At 39.3% G+C, this 21,118-nt stretch overlaps 1 protein-coding gene across 3 annotated transcripts in view; it reads right to left on the reverse strand.

The window, feature by feature from the left end:
* Positions 1 to 21,118, reverse strand: part of Adgrb3 (adhesion G protein-coupled receptor B3) — a 527,596-nt gene that overhangs the window by 348,261 nt on the left and 158,217 nt on the right. For 2 of the 3 annotated variants that reach the window (XM_070010769.1, XM_070010770.1), the window contains exon 3: positions 3,296 to 3,406. The exons of the other annotated variant lie outside the window; for it this stretch is intronic. In XM_070010769.1, coding sequence (XP_069866870.1) covers positions 3,296 to 3,406 — 111 coding nt within the window. The remainder of the gene's footprint in view (positions 1 to 3,295; positions 3,407 to 21,118) is intronic. 3 annotated transcript variants of the gene reach the window in all.

Raw genomic sequence — 21,118 nt, forward strand, 5'->3', positions numbered from 1 at the left:
TTTATTTTATTTTTTCTATTTTAGGTAACAGGACATTTTGGCCTAACGTGGGCTGCTTTCCTTATGACACAAAATATGTTTACAAATTCATTTGATGTTAAAAGTTGGTCATTGAGACGTTCTCTTTAATTATTACTCTGTATTCTTGTTCTCAAATTACTGTTAAGAAATTTTTATCAACAGCACCAGTGTCTTGGATTGAAAGAGAAGTCATATAAATTTAATTTTTATAACATTTAATGTCATCTGCGTTTGTTTAGGCGACATTAACACCTAAAAAACTCAGAAAATATTTTAAAAAGAAATAGCCCTTTCCTTTTTTAGCATCAAATTCTGTATAATTAAGAACTAGTAAATAATAACAAGGTTTCACAGTCTCAGCTCAGTATTCTAACTTATTTTTGTTTTGTGTGTGTATGTGTGTGTGTGTGTGTGTGTGTGTGTGTGTGTGTGTGTGTGTGTGTGCATGTGCATGCACATGTGCACATGTCCACCAGTACTGAGTCTTGAACTCAAGGAACTCAGGGCCTGTGCACTATCCCTAAGCATTTTTTGCTCAATGCCAGAGCTCTACTACTCGAGCCACAGCTCTATTTTCGGGTTTTTTAGTAGCTAATTGAAGGTAAGAGTCTCACAGACTTTCCTGTGCATTCTGGCTTTAAACCACGATCTTCGGATCTTAGCCTCCTGGGTAGCTAGAATCCCAGGTGTGAGTCTGAGGACCTGGCTCTAATTTCTGTTTTATTTATTTAATTTTGTACAATACTTGGGCTTGATCTCAGGCCCACACATATTTGCTTGGCTATTTTGCTTAAGGCTGGTACACCATCACTTGAGTCACACCTTCACTTCACTTCACTTTTGGTGGTTAATTGAAGATAACTTAGCATCCTGGGCTGGCTTCAAACTACAATCCTCAGAACTCAGTCTCCTATGTAGCTAGGATTACTGACATGAGCCACCAGTACACTGCTCCTAATTTATTTTAAAAATAACTATATATAAGTATATATTTATGCTTAACGCTACTTCTAAAGCATTTCTGGTTTAAAATGGAAAGAATAATCAATATACATTTTGCTAAGAATTCAGCATCCAATCAATATTTTAGAACTTTAATTTTAAAATGTGTTTCTTTTTCTGTGTCATTCTTACTAACATGTGGAAATGATTTTATGGTTGTCATGAATCTAACAAACATTTTGTCTCTTTACAAAATCATGTGTTACTTCAAGTAAGAACTAGACACAACACAATGGAAAATAATGAATAAATGCAAAAACTGACAATATTTTCTAAGAAAGGCAATGTACCTTGAGAATTGAATTTGCTTTCAAAGATTTTGGCTGGAAATTGTGAACGTTCTGGGTACATTTTGCAAGCAAATTAAAAAAAATGGAATCTGAACAAAAACTCCTGGCCAAATTGTATAAAATTTCATATGCAAGCTAATTTTCCTACATGACTAGAAGTTAAGAATAACTGTTTTCCATTTTACTCCTTCACTTATCTGAATTGTCTCCTGCAAAAATAAAGACTATCTTTTCTGGTCCTGCTGACATTTCTCCAGGAGAGAAGCCCTGCATGGCTGGCTATTCAGCCTCTTCATTTAGAGTCAAGCATCTTCAAATCTGTTCCATGGCTGATCATTTTGCTCCCAGAATTAGAGCAAAATGTTTAAAATTTTAGGAACTGGTCTAAACATGGTAATGCACTTTTGAACTTGGCCAGGCAGGTAATAAAATAGAAATTGTTGTTTCTTTTCTTTAACAAGAAGGAGCATGAAAACTCAGCTGAGAATGTTTTCTTCATTCCTGTCTTTGACAACTGTGTTTGATGATCTTGTTTCAAACAAAAATCCCCCCAAAATATGGCCTTGTGGAATTATTATAAACATTCAACCTTGGGAATCTGACAGGTTCAGCTAATCTATTGAAAGGGACTGTGCATCTCTTATCAAAAACACAAATTCAGTAACATTTGCATTTTAAGTTATAGATTTGGGCAAGTGTTCTGAAGAAACATCATATAAATACTGAGGACAAACCTATTCTCTGGGGGGATTTCATTAGACAGAGTAGAAATACCATGTGAGAGAAATGAAAATTTATTCATTAATGCTAAAACAGCTCACATTTACAACTTTATAAAGACCTATATAATACTCTTCATTTAAAATTTCCCCAAATAAAGTTGAGGGCTATACACATTCACAACACAGTTTTAAATACTTTTTCATTTGAAGAGATACCACATGCAGTGACCTGAATGGAACTGTAACCCACTGATTATGACAAAACAAAGATGAATGCATATACTTTATTAAACTCTATAGCTAGAGAATTAGCAAAGATTCTGCATGTTCAGAATTTAATTATATGTATTAATTTACACATTATTTGTAATAAGGCAATTATCGGTCATGTATATGTAGGTGTTTAAAATAATTTGCCATTGAAACTTTTATAATCTAGATAGTCATTTTTGTTGACATTTAATTTTTTGAAATCTATTTCAGCTTAGTATCTGAGACTATCAACTTTTTTTTACTATTTAGCTTATATAACCAAATTCTTTTCAAATCAAATATTAAATTATTAGAATGTTTTAACGTGTATATATAGACAGACATTCAAGTAATATTAAGGAATATTTACAGGCTTTAACAGTTGAACAAATCATTCATTGCTAAATTTAATCCTCTAAGTCCTATTTAAATTCTTGAAAGTCTTATATCAAGTAATTATTGAAGAAATAAACTTTATTATTTTTCTTTACAAGCTTAATAACACATTTTAATGGTTAATTATGTGTCCGTGTGTGCCAATACTCGACTTTGAACTTACAGCCTTGTACTCTCCCTTGGCTTTTGCTCAAGGCTGGAGTTCTACTACTAGATTCACACCTCTGCCTCTTGTGGCTGGTTAAATGGAGATGAGAGTCTCATGGAGTTTTCTACTAGGGCTGGCTCTGAACTGTGATCCTTAGACCATAATGACCTGCTTAGCCAGAGTTACAGGTGTGAGCCATCAGCGTCAGGCTACTGACTGTTTAGCAACAGGGAATACTAACATGTAAAACCTAAATATCTAACACAAAATAATCTTTATACATTTTTTGTGCATTTTTCAATTCCAAGCTACTTTATTTATGGACTTTAACTGGTGACAAAAAAAATGACTAAAAAAAAAATCAGCTCCAAAAACTGACAGATGTGCAGCACAAAATCATGACAACATGCAGTGGTTCCATTAAATTAACAACAATAAATAGGAAAATGTAACTAACGTATTACCAGTTTGTGCCATAAATTTAGCAGCATCAGCTGGCTCCTGAGGGACCCTTTTTTCATGAACAGATCGAGGTCGCTGACTTTTTATTGTATGATCTCCCATCATTCCAAATTCTAAAGACAGAATAAAGGTATATGAAAGCTTGTGTGTAGACATTTCTCACAAATTACATTACTGTCTCATGCATTATGTTCCGGGGCATAGCTAGAAGTTATTGCAAAGACACAATGCTAAATTTTCTAGACTAGTCTGCTTGTACTCAAGTCAAAACCTGCAGACATGAACAAGATTGTAAGAAGCAATAATCACAGTCAACAAAGATACATCGGGTGTTAGGTCAGATTCACTAACAGAAATACTGCATTCTACGCTGATAATATTCTGAAGCAATATGTCAGAAAGACAAGGCAACCATACTGTGTTAGTGGTTGTTTTCCAGAGAGAAAATCCTCACTGGCTGACACCTGCCTCTGCAGACGAGGAATTGGCCCCTTGGGTTTTTCAGCACTTATCTAAAGGGATGAGTAATTCTTTTTAACTTCTCTTGGGAAGGAGGGGACAGATTCTCCCTACATAGCCCCAAACTGGCTGGCCTCAAACTGGCAATCTGCTTCCTGAGTGCTGGAATTGTAGGCTGGAGCCACAATGTCTGGCTAGAAGTAAGTAATTCTGCAATCTAACTTTCCCAAGGTTAACATTCATATAATGGATTATTTCAGTATTCAAAGATGACTATGTTTAGTATCTCAAAGGCCCACAAAAACGGATATTCTTGTTAATTCTCATTTTCTCTAGGCCTGACTCCTTGTAATCACAGGTAAAACTGATTTCTCTTGTAAAAGCTGTATTCCAGAATGGAGAATGGGTTGGAGTTTCTATTTAAGCTTTAAAACAAATCCCTTAGTGGGGGAAAGGAAGACCACTAACTGCACTCCACTCACAGGTGGGTGGAGGGGGAAAGAAGTTGAAGAAGAGAATGATTTCAGAGTAAAATATTTCTAAAACCCCATAGACTTGAACTTCCTGTACTTAGAATTCTGACAGTTTTGTGTTTGCTGATATGCATGGTAAAGTAATTTTAGGAGAAACAAAGCCTAATGCATGGAGTAACTTGCTGGTTCTGGGTTGTAAGCATATAGGTGAGGTGGAGAAATGCCCCTTGGACAGGTACCCTAGGAACTTTCCCCCTCCCACCAGAGAGGTCAGAGAGGTCAGCTCCAAGAATTGTAATGGCAGGGCAGCCATTTTACCAGAGCCAAAAAGGTCAAAATTTGGGTATGCAAAAGCCTAGTTTCCTCTTCTGTTTTTCTCTTACTAATTTTAAACATTCTTCTGTTAAAACATGAGAACTAATTTTGCAATGTGTTTTGTAAAGCTCTAGTCTTTTTTGTGAGAAAATCATAAAGACTCTTTGTGTGTCGTGAAAATTTACCATAAACTCTGACACCTCATCAGCCAACCTGCTGGGAATTTTGTGTGGAGAGCCAATCTGAGAAGACATGCCCTGGGAAATTTGATGAATTTAAATAGGTATTTGTTTTGTTTTGCTAATTCAGATTACACCCAAAAAAGAAAATGGAAATTTTCATAAAATGTCATTTGATCTGATAAACTCCATCACTCCTTTCCAGCACTGCCAACATCCTTCTATTTCCTTGTGTCTACGCGTGGTGCTTGAGCTAGTTTACAGCAGGCTTCTAACAAGAAGTATCTAACTATATACAATTGAATGGTTTGTGAAACTGGCTATTTAGAATGTTTTATGTACAAACTCCTAATGTTTACGTGTTAAACCAATGGAATGTTGTTAAGACCTCAAATTGCAAAAGAACTCAGCAATATATGTATTTTTTTAACTCGTCATCTCCTTTGCTGTGGAATTTATAATTCAGGTGATGCCTGACATGTATACCTGCTTGTGGTCACTGTCTGTGTTTCATCATGAATTGTGGCTTTAATGGTTACACTATGGTAGTTTTGGCAGTGAGAAGGAAAAGGAAGCCAGCATACTTATTATTCCAGATCTGCAAATTCTGAATCACATACCCATTATATAACCTGGTTTTGGCTTGCTCACGTGTTTATTGCTTGCTGAGTAGTATTGGGGTTTGAACTCAGGGCCTTGAGCTTTGAAAAGGCAAGCACTCTGCCACTTGAGCCATGTCTAAACCCTATCCTGCTTTAGTTTTTTTTTCAGACAGGGTCTCATATTTTTACCCCAGGCTTTCTGCTAACTAAGATTCTCCTACCAATATGCCTGAATAATTGGAGAGATAGGTAACAGGCAAACACCATCACTCTCAGCTTGTTTGTGAAGATGGGGTCTCACTAAACTTTTACAAGGCTGGCCCAAACTTTGACCTTCCAGACAAGTCTCTCTCTAGTAGCTGGGGTGAAAATTATGCACCACTGTATCCTACCCTAGTAAACCATTCCTAGTCTTTATAGAAGCATGGGGACAATCTGAACTCTTTCCTGTAAGGGAAAACAAAGCATTTGTGCATGGAGTTAAGTTCCAATGTTTGTGTTCTAGATTGGCAACTGACACTACTGTAACTTTAGTAGATAAAGTATCATGTTGAATTTTTAATGATTTGTTATAAATATGAATCAAATAAAATGTACATTTATCAAGTTGAATTTAAGTAATTTAGTTCATCTCATTTGCTGGAATGCATTTCTATATTTCAAAATATTTATAATAGAAATTAAGTCTCCACACATCTATCCTACTCATTACAAGGTAGGTACTGATTGTTCTATGAACAACAGCTGACAGTCACCATATTTAAGAAGATTTTTTAAAAATTTATGAATTATTAATATTTGAACATTGTAATTGTTGATGATTGTCAATGTAGTTTACCAGAAAATTAATTTTTCAAAAGTAACTATGTGACCCTGACATAAATTCTCTATAAGATATACAATGTTATAAATTTCTATATTTTTAACATGGGGAAACAATACAAAGGCAGTGTTTTAAAAATATTCTGGGGCTATTACTCCAGATCTAAAAGAATTGAAATTTATAATTGAAATATGCAAAATGTTACCTACCCAGTGAGGCTCTTTTGCCAATGTTTCTAGTCCAATTGATAAAAGTAAGTCTTATTTGTTTTAGTGTTCCAGGGTAAGATTTAACAAAAAAAATTACATTTCCTTCCAAATTTCATACTTGATTATCTTAAAAACATTGATGTGTCTTTCATAATGTATATCTTCTACTTATAATCAAGTAAAGACCTACTGGATCATTCACACTTAAGAAAACAGCAAAGTATTGTTTTTTACAATTGTTCATTATGGTCTGTGGTAAACTTTTAGTATATTGTGCTTTTTGGGTAAGTTTCAAAAGTTGGTTCACAGTCAAACAATTCTGCATTGGCAAAGATAATATACTACATTAGTTACATGAGGAAATAATTCAGCCAAATAAAAAGATGATCAGCTTGGGTGAAAGCAATGGAAAGCCAGTTATGAAATCAAATGAAATAAGGAGTAGCATAATATTGTGAATGTGCTGATGAAAATGGAGTTATTTCCTATATCTTTATGCTACGCTGATGTGGGTAAATAACTTCAAGAATAAGATCCACATGACTGACAGTGGCCTTCATAATCTGGGATATTTTGCCCACATATCTTTCGCTGTGCTCCTTGCTGTAGGCAGTCCTGCCTTGGCATGAAAGAGACAAAGGTCCACCAAAGAGAGGTTTGGGAAGTCTTTGGCCTTAAATCTAGGCTTGTGTATCTTCCCTCCTGCAGGTTCATAGAGCCGTTAAACATAAATAAATAAACAAGTAAATAACAGACTTTAGATTACAATGGTTGGTTATGATGCTTTTGTCTGAAAAGCAAGGTTTGTAATAATGGATTTCTTAATCCATTAAAAAGTTAAAAATCACACATGTCCATTTGTTATTACACCATTAAAAAAACATTTTTACACACTCAGACAAGGATATCATCAGATAAATAGATGACAGTCATCTTCACAAAAGCCTCCAGCATTTCCATGGGAACCTCCTAAGCCCAACCTCCTAGGCTGCTCTCAACAAGCTCCCAGATTTATGTGCTGAACACATTCAGAGGCCAAACTCTACTATTGTTTGTCATGGCAGGGGCCAAGGGCTGCTCACAAAGACCCCTTGAAATAAATCCCCTACACCCCTGCCTCCACAGACTGCGCCTCTGAGCTATCGGCCACCCGCCCACAGGAGTGGCTTTGCTGACGCCGAATTCCTGTTTTGTTTTGAAAAAGCATGGAGTTGCATTTTAACTCTTAAATTAAGTTACTTTCCTTATTATGGCGCCATACATAAGTGAAAGAAAGTGTGTCTTATGAAATCAAAAATCAATTCTTGCTCTGTGTGTAGACAGAATTCAATATTTATTTACTAAATGGCTCATCCAAGGAGCATTTGCTGAGGGCGTACAAAGCCAATTATTTATTAAGCACTAAATCCTATGTTTAAAACTGCTTATTCAAAATGCACATCACTGTCTATTTAGGGTCATTCTTACAACTCAGTATGGGGGGGGAATTAGAACTTTATACTTGAAAATTATTTACATCAGCTTATGATTACCATGATCAGTATTTCTGCCATCAACAAAGCTTATTATCTACCATTACATCTACCACAACACTCACATTATTTTTAAAATTTTACCTCACAACTTAAATCTAACTGCTGTGAAGTAAAGATTTTAATAATCATTTATTAGCTACTGAATATGCACTAGGGACTAAAGAATACAAATAAGACATTTTCCTGATATTCTAAAGTTCACAGTCCAAAGAAATTCACTAAAGAGGTATTTGAAATATGTAAAAGTAACTTTTCCTAAATCCTAGAATACTTTTTCTATACAATGATTTGCAATACAGCTCTAAAGAGCAGATATAGCTTTTAAGTAATTCAACTGGACAATTGAGATGATATCATTCATTGAAATCTAAAGGAAAGAATATCAAATACATTATTTGTTGGGAGAAGAAAAATCCAATCAGAGTTGGCTTAGGTGGGAAAGCTGTGTAAATTCTGTTCAGAAACAATCAGATATTCTTAGAAAGATTTGCTTTTACATATTTTACATCTGCATTTAGGAGTATCAGACATCAAATTTACTTATTTCGTATTTATTGGAAAGAGTTGGCCCACTGAGTTTGCATATAGGATTTTTTTCTCTAATGTAGTTGATAGTGTTATAGTTAGTAAAATAACTTATATCCCCAATATTTTAGTTTACTTCTGACTTCTGAGATTTTAATTTTAATTCTTCATTGTTTTGAAATAGAGGCAGCCTTGAGAATCCACGTCTTCTCACTCAGTGAGCATTCTGAGTGCTTACCATGCCACACAGCATATCCGCTAATGCGGATGGGTGAGTGGAACACTGCCGTCTCCACAACCAAAACATAATGAATACTGAAACTGCTCTCTATTACCGGGGCACTGTGGCTACTCAGGAGGCTGAAATCTGAGGATTAGGATCAAAGTCAGCCAGAGAAAGAAAGTCCGAAAGACTAATCTCTGAGTAACCACCACGCACACAAAAAGAGAACAGGGGCTGGGGGGTTTAGCCCAGCGGAAGGGCACCCGCCCGGCGCCCGCGCAAGGCCCTGGGTTCGGTCCTCAGCCCTGGAAAAACAAAAACAAAAAGAGAACAGAACAAAACAAAGAAACAAGTAAGAAAAAAAAAAAAGGAAATTGGAAGTGCAGTTGTAACTCAAGTGGTAATATAACAGTCTGAACATCAAAGTTCAAGGACAGCACTCAGGGCCTGCGTTCAAACCCAGGAGAGGCACAAAATAAAAATAAATAAAAAGAACAAATAATGGTCTTTACTGATTATGAATACACTCATTTCATTTCCCCAAAGAACCCAAAGAAATGGAGTAAGTGGGGAGACAAAAACTTCCAGCCAATTAAAGAATTAAAGTGATATAAGTTAGTAAATATTAGAAAATACTCAAAAATAATTATGTTACTTAGGAAGGAATATTATGAACCTAAAGTTCATCATTAATTTTCAAGTGGCTAACTGCTTTTCCTTCTTAGAGATCATTTCTTACTTAATTGCCAGATTTAGATATCTGACCACTGGAGTCAAGATCCTATTTTGTGCATTAATGAAACAAAATCTTGTTTTATCAAATATTCCCACAGAAATGACCTTTTTATGTAGAAGCTAACAAGATGGATACGTTTATGGTACTTTCAAAGACTGGGCAAAGCATACAATTGGCAAAATACTATAAAGCTAAGGAGAGTTTGTGAAGCTCAAGTTGAATTGTGTAACTTGCAAAATGTCTGCCATATATATTCAATAAAGTGAAGCTATACTTTAATTCATCTTCATACTCGGTAGGAGCATTAATTACCTATAATGATGTGTTATTTTATAGGTCCTTGAACATGTAAATTACATGATATAATATCAGTGATAATTCCAGGAGATTTAGTATTAAACCCTCACATGCTCTGTTTCGTATTTATTCTGTCTGTCTCCAGGCACTGGCTGGTCAGCCAGCCCCAGCCCTGGGTGAGTCCTCGCTGGGCATGTGTGGGCCAAATGGGAGTTCACCTGTAATAGTCAACTCTGCTCTCCATGGCTGCTGGAGAATTATGGAAAGCCAGGATCAGTGGGTTACTTGGAACTTGTTTTGTTTTGACTTGTTGATATAAAGAGGAAAATAAGTGTACAAGTGTGTAAATGACACATGCACCTCAGCAGTGACTGCAGCTGAATGCCTTTCCTTTCGGCCTCAGGTGCTGATAAAATTAGCTTCTCCTACAAACTGCGGTGTGTCCTCCCTGTCCTCTTCTGTCCCCCCATTCTCCGTCCTCCCCATCCTGTCTTCTCCATCCTCATCCTGTCCTCCCCATCTTGCCTGTCCTCTCCATGATCTGTCCTCCATGTCCTCCCCATCCTGCCTGTTTTCTCTATCCTCTTCATCCTCTGTTCTTCCCGCCCTGCCTGGCTTCTCCATCCTGTCCTCCATGTCCTTCCCGCCCTGTCCATCCTCCCTGTCCTCTTCTGTCCTGTCCGTCCTCTGCCCTTTCCATCCTCTGTGTCCTCCTTGTCCTCCCCATCCTCTCAATCCTCTTCTGTCCTTCCTGTCCTCCCCTGACCTGCGGGGCTTCTTTCCCTGAGTGTTCCAAGGCTCCAAAGCTTAGACACGTGGGACTTGCAGAAGGCCGAAGACCAGGGCTCCCACTTCCGCCCAGGAGCTCCTCCTGGGAATGGGCTCCAATCAGAAGGGAGCCTCCATGTCCGTTCTCCAATCAGAAAGTCCTTTGGAAGGAAAGCCCTCCTACTTCGACCAAGATTGGAGGGAGGGACGGGAAACGGAACTGGGGGCCTGGAGGAGGGATGGCGGGATGGCTCTGGGCTCTCTTCTCCTCACGGGGTCCATTTCACTACTTCATCACCTAGCATTTGTTTGTAAGACAGCATTGTTTTCATTAAACACTTTCCTGCCTTTTTAGTTCTTTATTGGCAAAGGCAACAAATTCCACCCTAGACCTTAGCTGAGACCAGGTGGGGTGAGGTCATGATGGACGGTGCATGGCCAGGCCTGCGGGGCCTGGGCTGCGGAGACCCGGGAGCAAAGACCAGAGACCCCGGGGACAGAAACCCTGGAATCAAGGACCAGAGAGCCTGGGGGACTGGGACCTGGGAAGCAAGGACCAGAGACCCTAGGGGAACAGAGACCCTGGGGGACAGAGACCTGGGGAGCAAGGAAACCCTGCAGGGACAGAGACCATAGCCATTCACAATCACTGTCCCTTCACTCTGAGTTTGGACCACAGAGGCCAAACCTCTGGTACCTGCAGCAATTCACAGTCCCTCATAAATTTGGAGGAAAGTTATTTGTTTTTAGGAGTCACCCTTCACCATATTCATGAGCAGAGTGCTGGCAAATTACACACATACAATCCTAGTTATTCAAGAGGCTGAGATCTCAGCATCATGGTTCAAAGTCAGCCTGAGTTCAAAGACAGCCCAAGCAAGAAAGTCTGTGAATCTTATCTGCAGTTAACCATGAAAAAGCTGGAAGTGGAGCTCAACTGATAGGGCCACTCAATTGAGTGAAAAAGCTAAGACACAGTGTCAAGGCCCTAAGTTCAAGTTCCAGAACCAACACACACACACACACACACACACACACACACACACACACACACACACACACACGATGTTAGTGATGTTTTAGCTTGATGTTATGGTAGAGTTTACTATCATATGTACTGCAGGAGGATACATTCATAGAGAGTCTTTAATGAATATAATTCTCACAAGTCAGGGGCTGTTCCATGAACACGAGGCCACCTTACAGACTGGGAGACTGAGGGGAGGCCGGGCTAGATTACTGTTCTCATTCATCCCTGTAACCGAAGGCTTCGTCATGCTATTGCAAATATTTTCTCATTCAAAGTTTAGCAACAGTCGTGATCCCATAGGTGTGGCCTGACTCTCTGGCGCCCACATCCTCCTTCCCCAAGGCCACCTAAGCTGTGCCAAACCCTCCAGGCAGTCTCAGCCCCTGTGAGAACAAGCGGCTGTTCACTGAGTGTCCTGATACTTTCGGATTCTTGCCATTCAGGGACCTCACTTAAGCACAATCCACACAGAGCCTTTTTTCCTCTGCTAGCTCCCTTTCCCACTTCCCAATTTCCTTTTCTGCCTGGATAAAGGTTCTGAGCCACCTCATCTTCCACATTCATCTCACCCTGACACACTCACTAAGAGTTTTCCCCAGGAAAATGGAAGTTCTTCATTTCTGGTTCTTAAAGGGTGCCTTCGAAAGCATTTCTTTCCATTTCCTTCCCAGAACAATTCTCTTCTTTGTGACAGAAATTGTTCAAAAGAATATCCTCTGGTTCCTCTCTTCCCACTCACCTAGCAATGTCAAGCAATCTGACTTCAAATTTCCTTCCTCAGAAGGAAATGCTCTCTGGAAAGTGGGCTGCCTCTTAAAAGCTGTCACGTTCAACTTGATTTCCTTCAGCAGTTCATACCCTCCCGCCCTCCCCATCCCACAAGCTCTCTCGAAGTCCTCAGCTCCTGGGCTTTAAAAAGTGACACAGTTTTAATTTTTCCTCCTCCTGAATGTTCTTTCTTTTCTTTCATTGCTTTAGCGATTCTTCATCCATGAAGTATGAATTTGCTCTTGGGTTCTATCTCAACAGGATCTCTCTCCAAAATCCCACCTATTCCTACACACTGAGGTGTGGCATTTAGACCAAGAGGTGTGGTCTGACTCTCCAGAACCCATACCCATCTTCCACACAACCACCTACGCTGTGCCAAACTCTAACAGGCAAACTTAGCACCTGTGGAAACAAGTTAACCTGTCCTCGGGACAGCCACTTCTCCTTATGCATTTCAAGTCACTTAATAAACATACACTGCCCCACATAAACATTTGATGAATAAGTAAGCAGTGAAATAAAAATAAGTTGAACAGAAATCGTGCAGAAGGCTGTTTTATATTTATGAAAGCATCTTGATGGACCATTTGTGTATGCAAAGGCAGGCGTTAGCACTTGGTGCAAAAAAGTTGAAGCTGTCTAGGTTATTTTGTACTCAGTACTAGTAATAATTAGATGTTTATTCAGCTGTTAGAGAGTGAAGGTATAGCCTACTTCAATCAACTGAAAAAAAAGGGTAAGGTTAAAAAAATCTTGGCGGAATGGAAACAGAAGGGAAAAGTGTTGAGAGAATAAAATAGAGAGGCAAGCTGTCATGGTTTTCTTCACGAGCTTCAAAGTGATATTGAGGCAGTGACTCATGCCTGTAATTCTAGTTAATTGGGAGGCTGAGATCTGAGGCTAGCAGTTGGGAAGTAGATGAGACTCATCTCCAATTAACCACAAAATAGAAGTGTGGAATTTTGACTCAAGTGGAAGGGCACCAGCCTTGAATGAAATGCTAAAGGACAGTGGTCAGGCCGTGAGTTCAAGCCCCAGTACCAGTGCATACACATACAAAAAACCAACCAATATTGATAAAAGTGATATTTAGCTGGGTGCCGGTGGCTCATGCCTGTAATCCTAGCTACTCAGGAGGCTGAGATCTGAGGATTTTGGTTCAAAGCCAGCCCAAGCAGAAAAGTCCATGAGACTCTTATCTCCAATAAGCCAATAGAAAACTGGAAGTGGCACTGTGGCTCAAGAGGCAGAGCGCTTGCCTTGAGCTGAGGAGTGTAGGGACAGCACCCAAGCCCAGAGTTCAAGCCCCATGACCGACAAAAAAAGTGATATTTAAGTATTAATGTATATACTATGCTGCTGTAAAACAGTCTTTCCCCAGTTTTATTAAAAGTCTATTTTCCTTTGAACTGCTTAAATGTAGGGGTTTAAAGAGGAAGACAGTTTGCAATGCAAAATTGAGTTGGAATATATCCAATATATAAATACATCCAACCCCCTCCCCACACACATACACACACACGTATGTGTACCCTATATATCCAATATATAGCTAGGTTGGAATATATCCAATCCCTCCCTTGTCAGGTCTGAGATTATATGGTCAACCCTGAATTTCTAGTTCTAGACGACACCACAGTTCTCTTCAAGCATTCCTTCACATTTATAGTGCAGTTAGTCCTGAGAAAGCTGAATGAGGCACGTGGGAAGGCCTGACAACCTCAGTGGGGTAGAAATTGATTCCAGGTCCTAGGTGGCACCAACAGGCGATGGGAATTACATGTGATCCTTCCCATGGGAATTACCTGTGGTCTTTCCACGCAAAGGCTCTGACACAGCCCAGCAAGGGTCTAACATGATGTGCTCAGTGTCATCAACTGGTTTTACAGAGCTGGCAGCCCGGCAGCCAGGGTGCAGTGAAATTCAGGGCTAGCTCTCTGTCTCTGTCTGTTTCTCTCAGTGTTAGGCTTTAACTGTGGGTCTGGCCTTCTTGTGCATCCTGGGGCTCTATCACTTGAGCCTTTTCACTTCAGCCTGGCTTTTTGCTGGTTAATTGAAGATGCAGTCTCAAAGGCTTTCTGCCAGGGTTGTCTTTAAACCAGAATTCTCCAGATCTCTGCCTCTTGAGTAAGTAGCATTACAGGCTTGAGCTCTGTACAGAGGCTTGGGTGCAATCTCTCTTAGGTGACAAATAATTTTTTCTCCTCTACTCCAGTCTTCAGATGCAATATTTTCTCTTGCTGGTCAGTTATAATGACTTTATCACCACAAAATAGAAGAAATTTTTTTTGCTTCTCAAAGAAATATGTTCTTTGAATTGTGCTTATTTTAAAAAAAAGATTTCATTTATGGATAGACCTTTAAGCAAAATAAGACAGGCTCAGAAAGGCAAATGCCATGTTTTCTCTCATATTTATAATTTAGAACTAAGAAAGAAGACATGAATGTAACCAGAATGCTAGAGAACATGATGGAAGCAACACAACCTGAATATGTTCCGTGATGGGATGAAAGTACAATGATGAAACCCGTGAAAATGAAAAGAATGTTGGAGTGGTTCAAGAGAAATTAGTAAGAGAGAGGGCAGATAAGATCAAAATACGGCATGTGCAAATATAAAAGTATCACCATGAAACCTTTATGTCCAATTAATAAACACCAATACACCTTTTATCTGCCATTTCTAAATTAATTATAATCTTTCTTTAAATCTACAAGTTCTTATTATATCTTTACAAGAAAATTATTTCAATGTAGCTTCCCAGCTGAATATATTTGGTTTAAGAGAAAAGAGATTTAAGGGGGTTGCAAAGGGTTCTGGTTTATATGAGGAAAACTGAGTGAGACCACATTGGATATAACTTTACCAAACTTCAATGAACCTTGATGAGGTTTTCTTCTGAAGCATGGAATTCAGGATTGTTGGATGACTTAGCATTTAGCTGGGATGTGAGTTTTTTAAGAGGCACGTTGACAAGGTTAAATACACACAAACAAAGGTACTTAGGTATGAATAGCAAAGACAATCCACACAAGAGAAACTTTGTGACAGGTTCAGTTTGGGGCTACATCAAAAAATACTGACTGTGAGTACAAGCATGATATGAATAAGTTCATACCACAATTAAGAACTGAGAATGTTTGGCTTGGGTATGATTTTAAAAAATAGTAATTGCACTTGAGTGTTTGGAAAGTGGTCATGTAGCAGAGGAATTAGAAAGAAATCAGTCATCTGGCTAAGGAAGAAAGTCTTGGGGAAAACAGAACAAGTCCACAGGAAGAACTTTCCAGCCATCATTCAAGCTCATTCCTAGAGGGAGCAGTGACCATGGCCAGCACTGGTACTGGGTCCTTCCTCTTCCCACCACAGTGCAGTGGACAACAGGCCATCCCCCAGCCTGTCCTAGGCCGAGTCAGCTCTGATTCCTTGACTTGCCTAGGATTCCCACCTTCTCCTCTCTGCTTCCCATCAGTTTTAAACTTTTATCATTTCGCCATCACAAGTATTTTCCAAAATCCTTCTGAGGGACTGTATGTTGGCACACACTAAAGATACTTACACACCCATGTGTGCATGGACTGTTCACCAGGGAAACGCTGGGAATCAGTTCAAACTCCCATCTACCACAGAATGGCAAAGGGAAATGTGAGGTGTATCTCTCTATATCTTTATATCTACCTGTCTGTCTACCTATCTACATGCAGAGAATGAAATTCTATCATGTTCAAGAAAATGGATGGAAATGGATATCATCATGCTAAAGAAATAAACCGACTCAGGAAAACAGAAATCGTGCATGTTTTCTCTCAGATGCATGATCTCCACATTTATAAACAACCATAGATGTAATATTTGTGGGAGGACAAAAAGGGAGAAGGGATGGGAGTGTGTCACACTGATCACAATTTACACACATCTGCACGACCACAGAATAGTGAATTAGAATAGTGAAATAATAGTGAAACTGCTTAAAAATTGTTAAAAAAGTGGGCTTAAGTGAGAACAAGAAGATGACTAGGGGCCTAACCTTGAACATACACTGTACACATGGGTGTGTCAGAATGAAGCCCAGGTAGATAATGCACACATCACACTGTATGTGGCCATGGGCTCAAGGAAAGCCATGTTTTGTTAACACTCAGGCTGCACTCTCAAGTACAGGGCCAGATGCTCAGGGGGGCCACCGAGACGCCTTCAGCTTTAATGTCTGTGTTGTCTATGCTTTAATTGTTTACGTCTCTGTACCATGAGCCGCCTTGGTGTTGGGCGTGGTGAATGGGCAAGCACCTGTCCAGGAGTCCCTCACTCCCCATTGGTGCTGTAGGCTTTACTTCACACTCTCAGGAAAGCAGAATAGGGCAAACTAAGGAGGTTCGGCTCACAAGGTGAATTGATATAAATTTGTTCTAAGAAAAGAGGAAAGAATGTTCATCTTCCAATGTCATTAACATGAGATTGGGTATAAAAGAAATACTTCAGTGTAATATGTCACAATGCCTCACACATCATGTTTTTACCCTAGGAAAACAGATGTTTTGAAAACTATGATTTTACCAAAAGTTGGTTTTGTGCACATGAACAGATGAATTCACTTTGGTGGAGCAACACCAGGGCTCGAACCCAGGGCCTTGCACTCATTAGGCAAGCGTTCTACCACCTGAGTCACAACCCCAGTTTTTTCTTGATTTCCTTCTCTATTTTTTACTGATAGGATCTCCTGCTGTTTTATTTCCAAGTCTTGCCTTGAACTGGATTCTTTCTACTCTTGCCTACCAAGAAAGTAGAGAATTTACATTTTAAACTAAACATTGTAGTCATTCTTGAAGAATAGGAAAAAATTTAGATACATTTATACATCCATTCCTAAAGTTAGTGAGGTTGAAAACATATTGATTTTACTGTCCTTTTCCCACTGTGTTTTCTCACTAGTTTTAAAAACAAATGTTATTCTTACCACTGTTTTCCATTCTTAGTGGCTGGCTGAGAACTGCTAAGCTCTTCTACAGGGCACACAAGTGGCTTATCACTCACAAAGGTAGCTTTTCACTCACAATGGTCACCCCTGAGTCACACAAGAAACTTAGTTTTTCTGTGTGACAGTTTGTGTTTTGCTCAAACCCTAAGCTTTCAGAGAACCAGAATTTTCCATTACCCTGAAACACTAAATTGATCTCAAAACTAAACTTGGAAAAATATTCTTTCAGACATTAAAAATAAAAGAAAGCAAGAAGCATAAACAACCACTACATGATGCTTGATATTAACAATGACCTTTGGGTAGCAAAAAGAAAAAGTCATTTCCAAAAATCTTACATTCAAACTTTCCCAGAAACAAATTTGCAATCAAATAGACATCACCAGCTAAAAAAGTAATTGCTAGCTTAATTTCTTTTGCAAATTTCACTGACATTAGTGAAGTTAAATGCACAGCCTAAGTAGAAAGGCTCCATTCATTTTCCTATCGGTTCTGCTATACTGCTGTGTCTAGTGTGATAACTCCAAAATGTACATTTTCTTTTAATTGTCAAACTCACTTCTCTCACAAGCTTTTCTGAAGGCTGAGAGAATCCCATGCTGGAATGCAGATGCCCTCTCTGAGTTGCTCACTCAAGTATTGAAGTTGGCCATGTGCTTTCTAGCTTGACCTTGGCTTTTGTACTCTAAATCTCACACCAATTCCACAAAACCACTTTAGTGCTGACCCTTGAGACCAACATGTAAGTGAAACCAGCAGATACACAGTGAGTTAGCATAGAAGGGATCATTCTAAATTAAACTGTGAACCTACAAACATAGGTGTCAATGATTTTTTTCCTTCTGCATTTAAATGAGAACATCTACATTTCTTTAACTCTTAAATGCATTGTCCTTAGAAGAATACAATTGATTAACTTGTTTATACTAGTGCCAAACAAATATCTTATTCTTCAACAAGGCTAGACATAAGAGAGAGAGAAAGATAACATACTATATGTCCAATCACACTATCAGACATCTAGATTCATGGCTGAGAGTGTATTGCAGGCCCTTGTTCTTTGTTCTGAGATACTTACTTTGGGTGTTCCTGTCCAGTTTCCTCACAGGAAATGCAAGTTGATAAAATGTACATTATCTGCATGTGACCTCTGCCACATGCACAAGAATAAATCCTCTCACTAATATAAGCAATCTTCCAAATTTTAGGCTCTCCCTATTGGGTACTGCATTAGACCGATGAGTGGAGGGCAGAGTTACAGTACTAAAAAGACAGACTACGGAATGGGAGAGAATCTTTGCCAGCTGTTGGGGATGTAATGATCAGAATATTCAGGAGCTGAAACACTAAGCCAGAAAGAGTCAATAACCTAATTAATAAATGATCAAAGGAGCCAAGTAGACCCTCCTTAGAAGAAGTTGTGCAAATGACCAAAAAAATAATGCATGGAGAAAGGTTCAGCAGCTCTGGCCATAAAGGAAATACAGGTGAAAGCAACACAGAGACCCAACATCACTCCCGTCGGAATGACTGTCACCAAAACCGTAACAGCAGCAAACACAGGTGAAGGGTGAGGGGAAGAAGGAATTCCGGTGCACTCTTGGTGAGAGAGTGGAGTTGAGCAGACATCATGGAAGGCAGTATGGAGAGCTCGCCAAACACTATACACAGAACTCTCCCACGGCCCACAGCCCTGAGTATCCATCCGAAAGACCGCGGCTCAGGATGAAACAAAGGCGCCTCACACCCCTCTTCACCAAAGCAATGTTCACCATATTATGAAACAAGACTGGAAGCCCAACCACCATGATTGAACCAGATGTATGTGTCATGCTGATCAAAACAGATCATAGGAGTCGGGTGCCAATGGTTCACATCACTTAATCCTAGCAACTCGGGCATCTGTGAGATCTAAGGATCATGGTTCAAAGCCAGTCAGGATAGAGACATTTATCTCCAAGACAAGGGACGTGGTTAAAGTGTTAAGAGTACCAGCCCTGAGAGAAAAAGCTAAGGGACAGCATCCAGGCCTTGGGTTTAAACCTCAGCACTCGCACACGCATGCACACACACACACACACACACACACACACACACACACACACACACGATCATGTTATAGTTTGTCACAAAATACATCAGTCTGCTTGCAGTCTTATAGTATTGTTTTAGTCTATAAATCAGGAAGTCTTTTTCTTCAGGTCTGATGGACAGGAAATAAAGAGATGTCTCACATACATAATAAAGAACAGACTAACTTGTTATCAATTGTTCTTAACACTAGCAGCTTAGGAAGGGATTTTGTAAAATCTGTGTCTGTTAATGAGAGGCCTGTCCCAGAACACAGGGAATTTGCAATGAAGTTCAAGCTGATAGGAATTTATCTGTATGTCATGTCAAAGTATAAAACATGGATTTGAGGAATCCTTTAATCATTTAGCATGACCCATCCATGTTCTAGGCCATGCATACATTTCTAGCTGAGAGTTTCTTGTTTTTCTTATCATCCAAATAGAAAAGGCTGGTATGATTATAGTAGGTTAAATGGTAAAGATGTAATTTTCTTTCATTTTTAAAGCAAATAATAGAGATGGTCCCTCTATTTGGCCTTATTTGAGTGGTATTTTTATCTTTCCTTTTGCTTTCTCAATATTCTATGACCCTCTGTATTGATCACAATTTTGATGTTGAAATCAGAGCTAATGCTATCAGATCTGCTAAGTTATCCTCTAAATTCTCTTAGTGCACAGATATTTAGATCAGATTGAACGTCTGTAGCATCATCGTGGTACAGTTGACAAAATTCTTTGATTAGTGATTCACAAAGGAAAAAGCAAACAAGCTGTAGTCTTCTAGAGAGACACATGCTTAATGAAAGAGAAATTAAAATGGCTCAACATTACCATATGTTAATCATTTCCTGGGCAGAAGAAAAGCATTACAACCAATGGCTTGACTTACTGTCCTCTAAAGGTTGCAGGGAACAAGTACTCTGCTGTGGTTTGGATTTGGGGTTTGATAATCCGCCCCGCGGAATGAAACATTGAATATTTATAGTTGCAATCGTGAGTCAGCAAAACGAAGCAGGAATTATAATATGTGATTAGTCACAGAGAGCATTTGGAATACAAGTAAGAAAATGTCTGGCGCAGCCGGGCAGCTTACACCTGTAATTCTAACTACTCAGGAGAGTGAGACCCTAAGGATCACAGTCCACAGTCAGTCAGAGCCGAAGCCCATGAGACTCCATCTCCAATGTACCAGCCAAAAAGCTGGCTGGAGGCGTGGCTCAGGTAGTAGAGCACCATCTGAGCATGTGTGAGGTTCACTGTTTAAGCAAGTATTGCCAACAAGACAAAGAAAGTAAAGAAAGAGAGAGAGAGAGAGAGAGAGAGAGAGAGAGAGAGAGAGAGAGAGAGAGAGAGAGAGAGAGAGAGAGAGAGAGAGAGCATGTGTGGTACAATATTGCAGATTCTATACAAACCAGGATGGTGGCATCAAAAATCCTATTGCTACATTTAGAACCTCATTCACACTAGCAGTGAAGGTGACATCACATTACTCCTTAACATACATTTGTATACTGGGAACAAGGTCTTACAGTTTAGAAGACTCAATAAATAAAGAATTGCCAATAGATTACAACTTTAAAGATTATTTTGTGAGAACTTCCTTTTGGCTAGTTAGAATAACCGTTTTCAGGACTGCTGACCTTGCATGTCAAGTGTGAACTCACTGTCTTGTGGACCTTGCCTGTGAAGTGTGAGCTCACTGCTCCGTGTGACCCTGCATGTAAAGTGTGAGCTCACTGCCCTGCTGACCCTGCATGTAAAGTGTGAGCTCACTGCCCCGTGTGACCATGCACGTGAAGTGTGAGCTCACTGCCTGGTGGTTTGGTCCTGTC

The sequence above is a fragment of the Dipodomys merriami genome, unplaced genomic scaffold (assembly GCF_024711535.1).
Source record: "Dipodomys merriami isolate MVZ:Mamm:240054 unplaced genomic scaffold, mDipMer1.0.p SCAF_8, whole genome shotgun sequence".
In the NCBI taxonomy this organism is placed as follows: Eukaryota; Metazoa; Chordata; class Mammalia; order Rodentia; family Heteromyidae; genus Dipodomys; species Dipodomys merriami.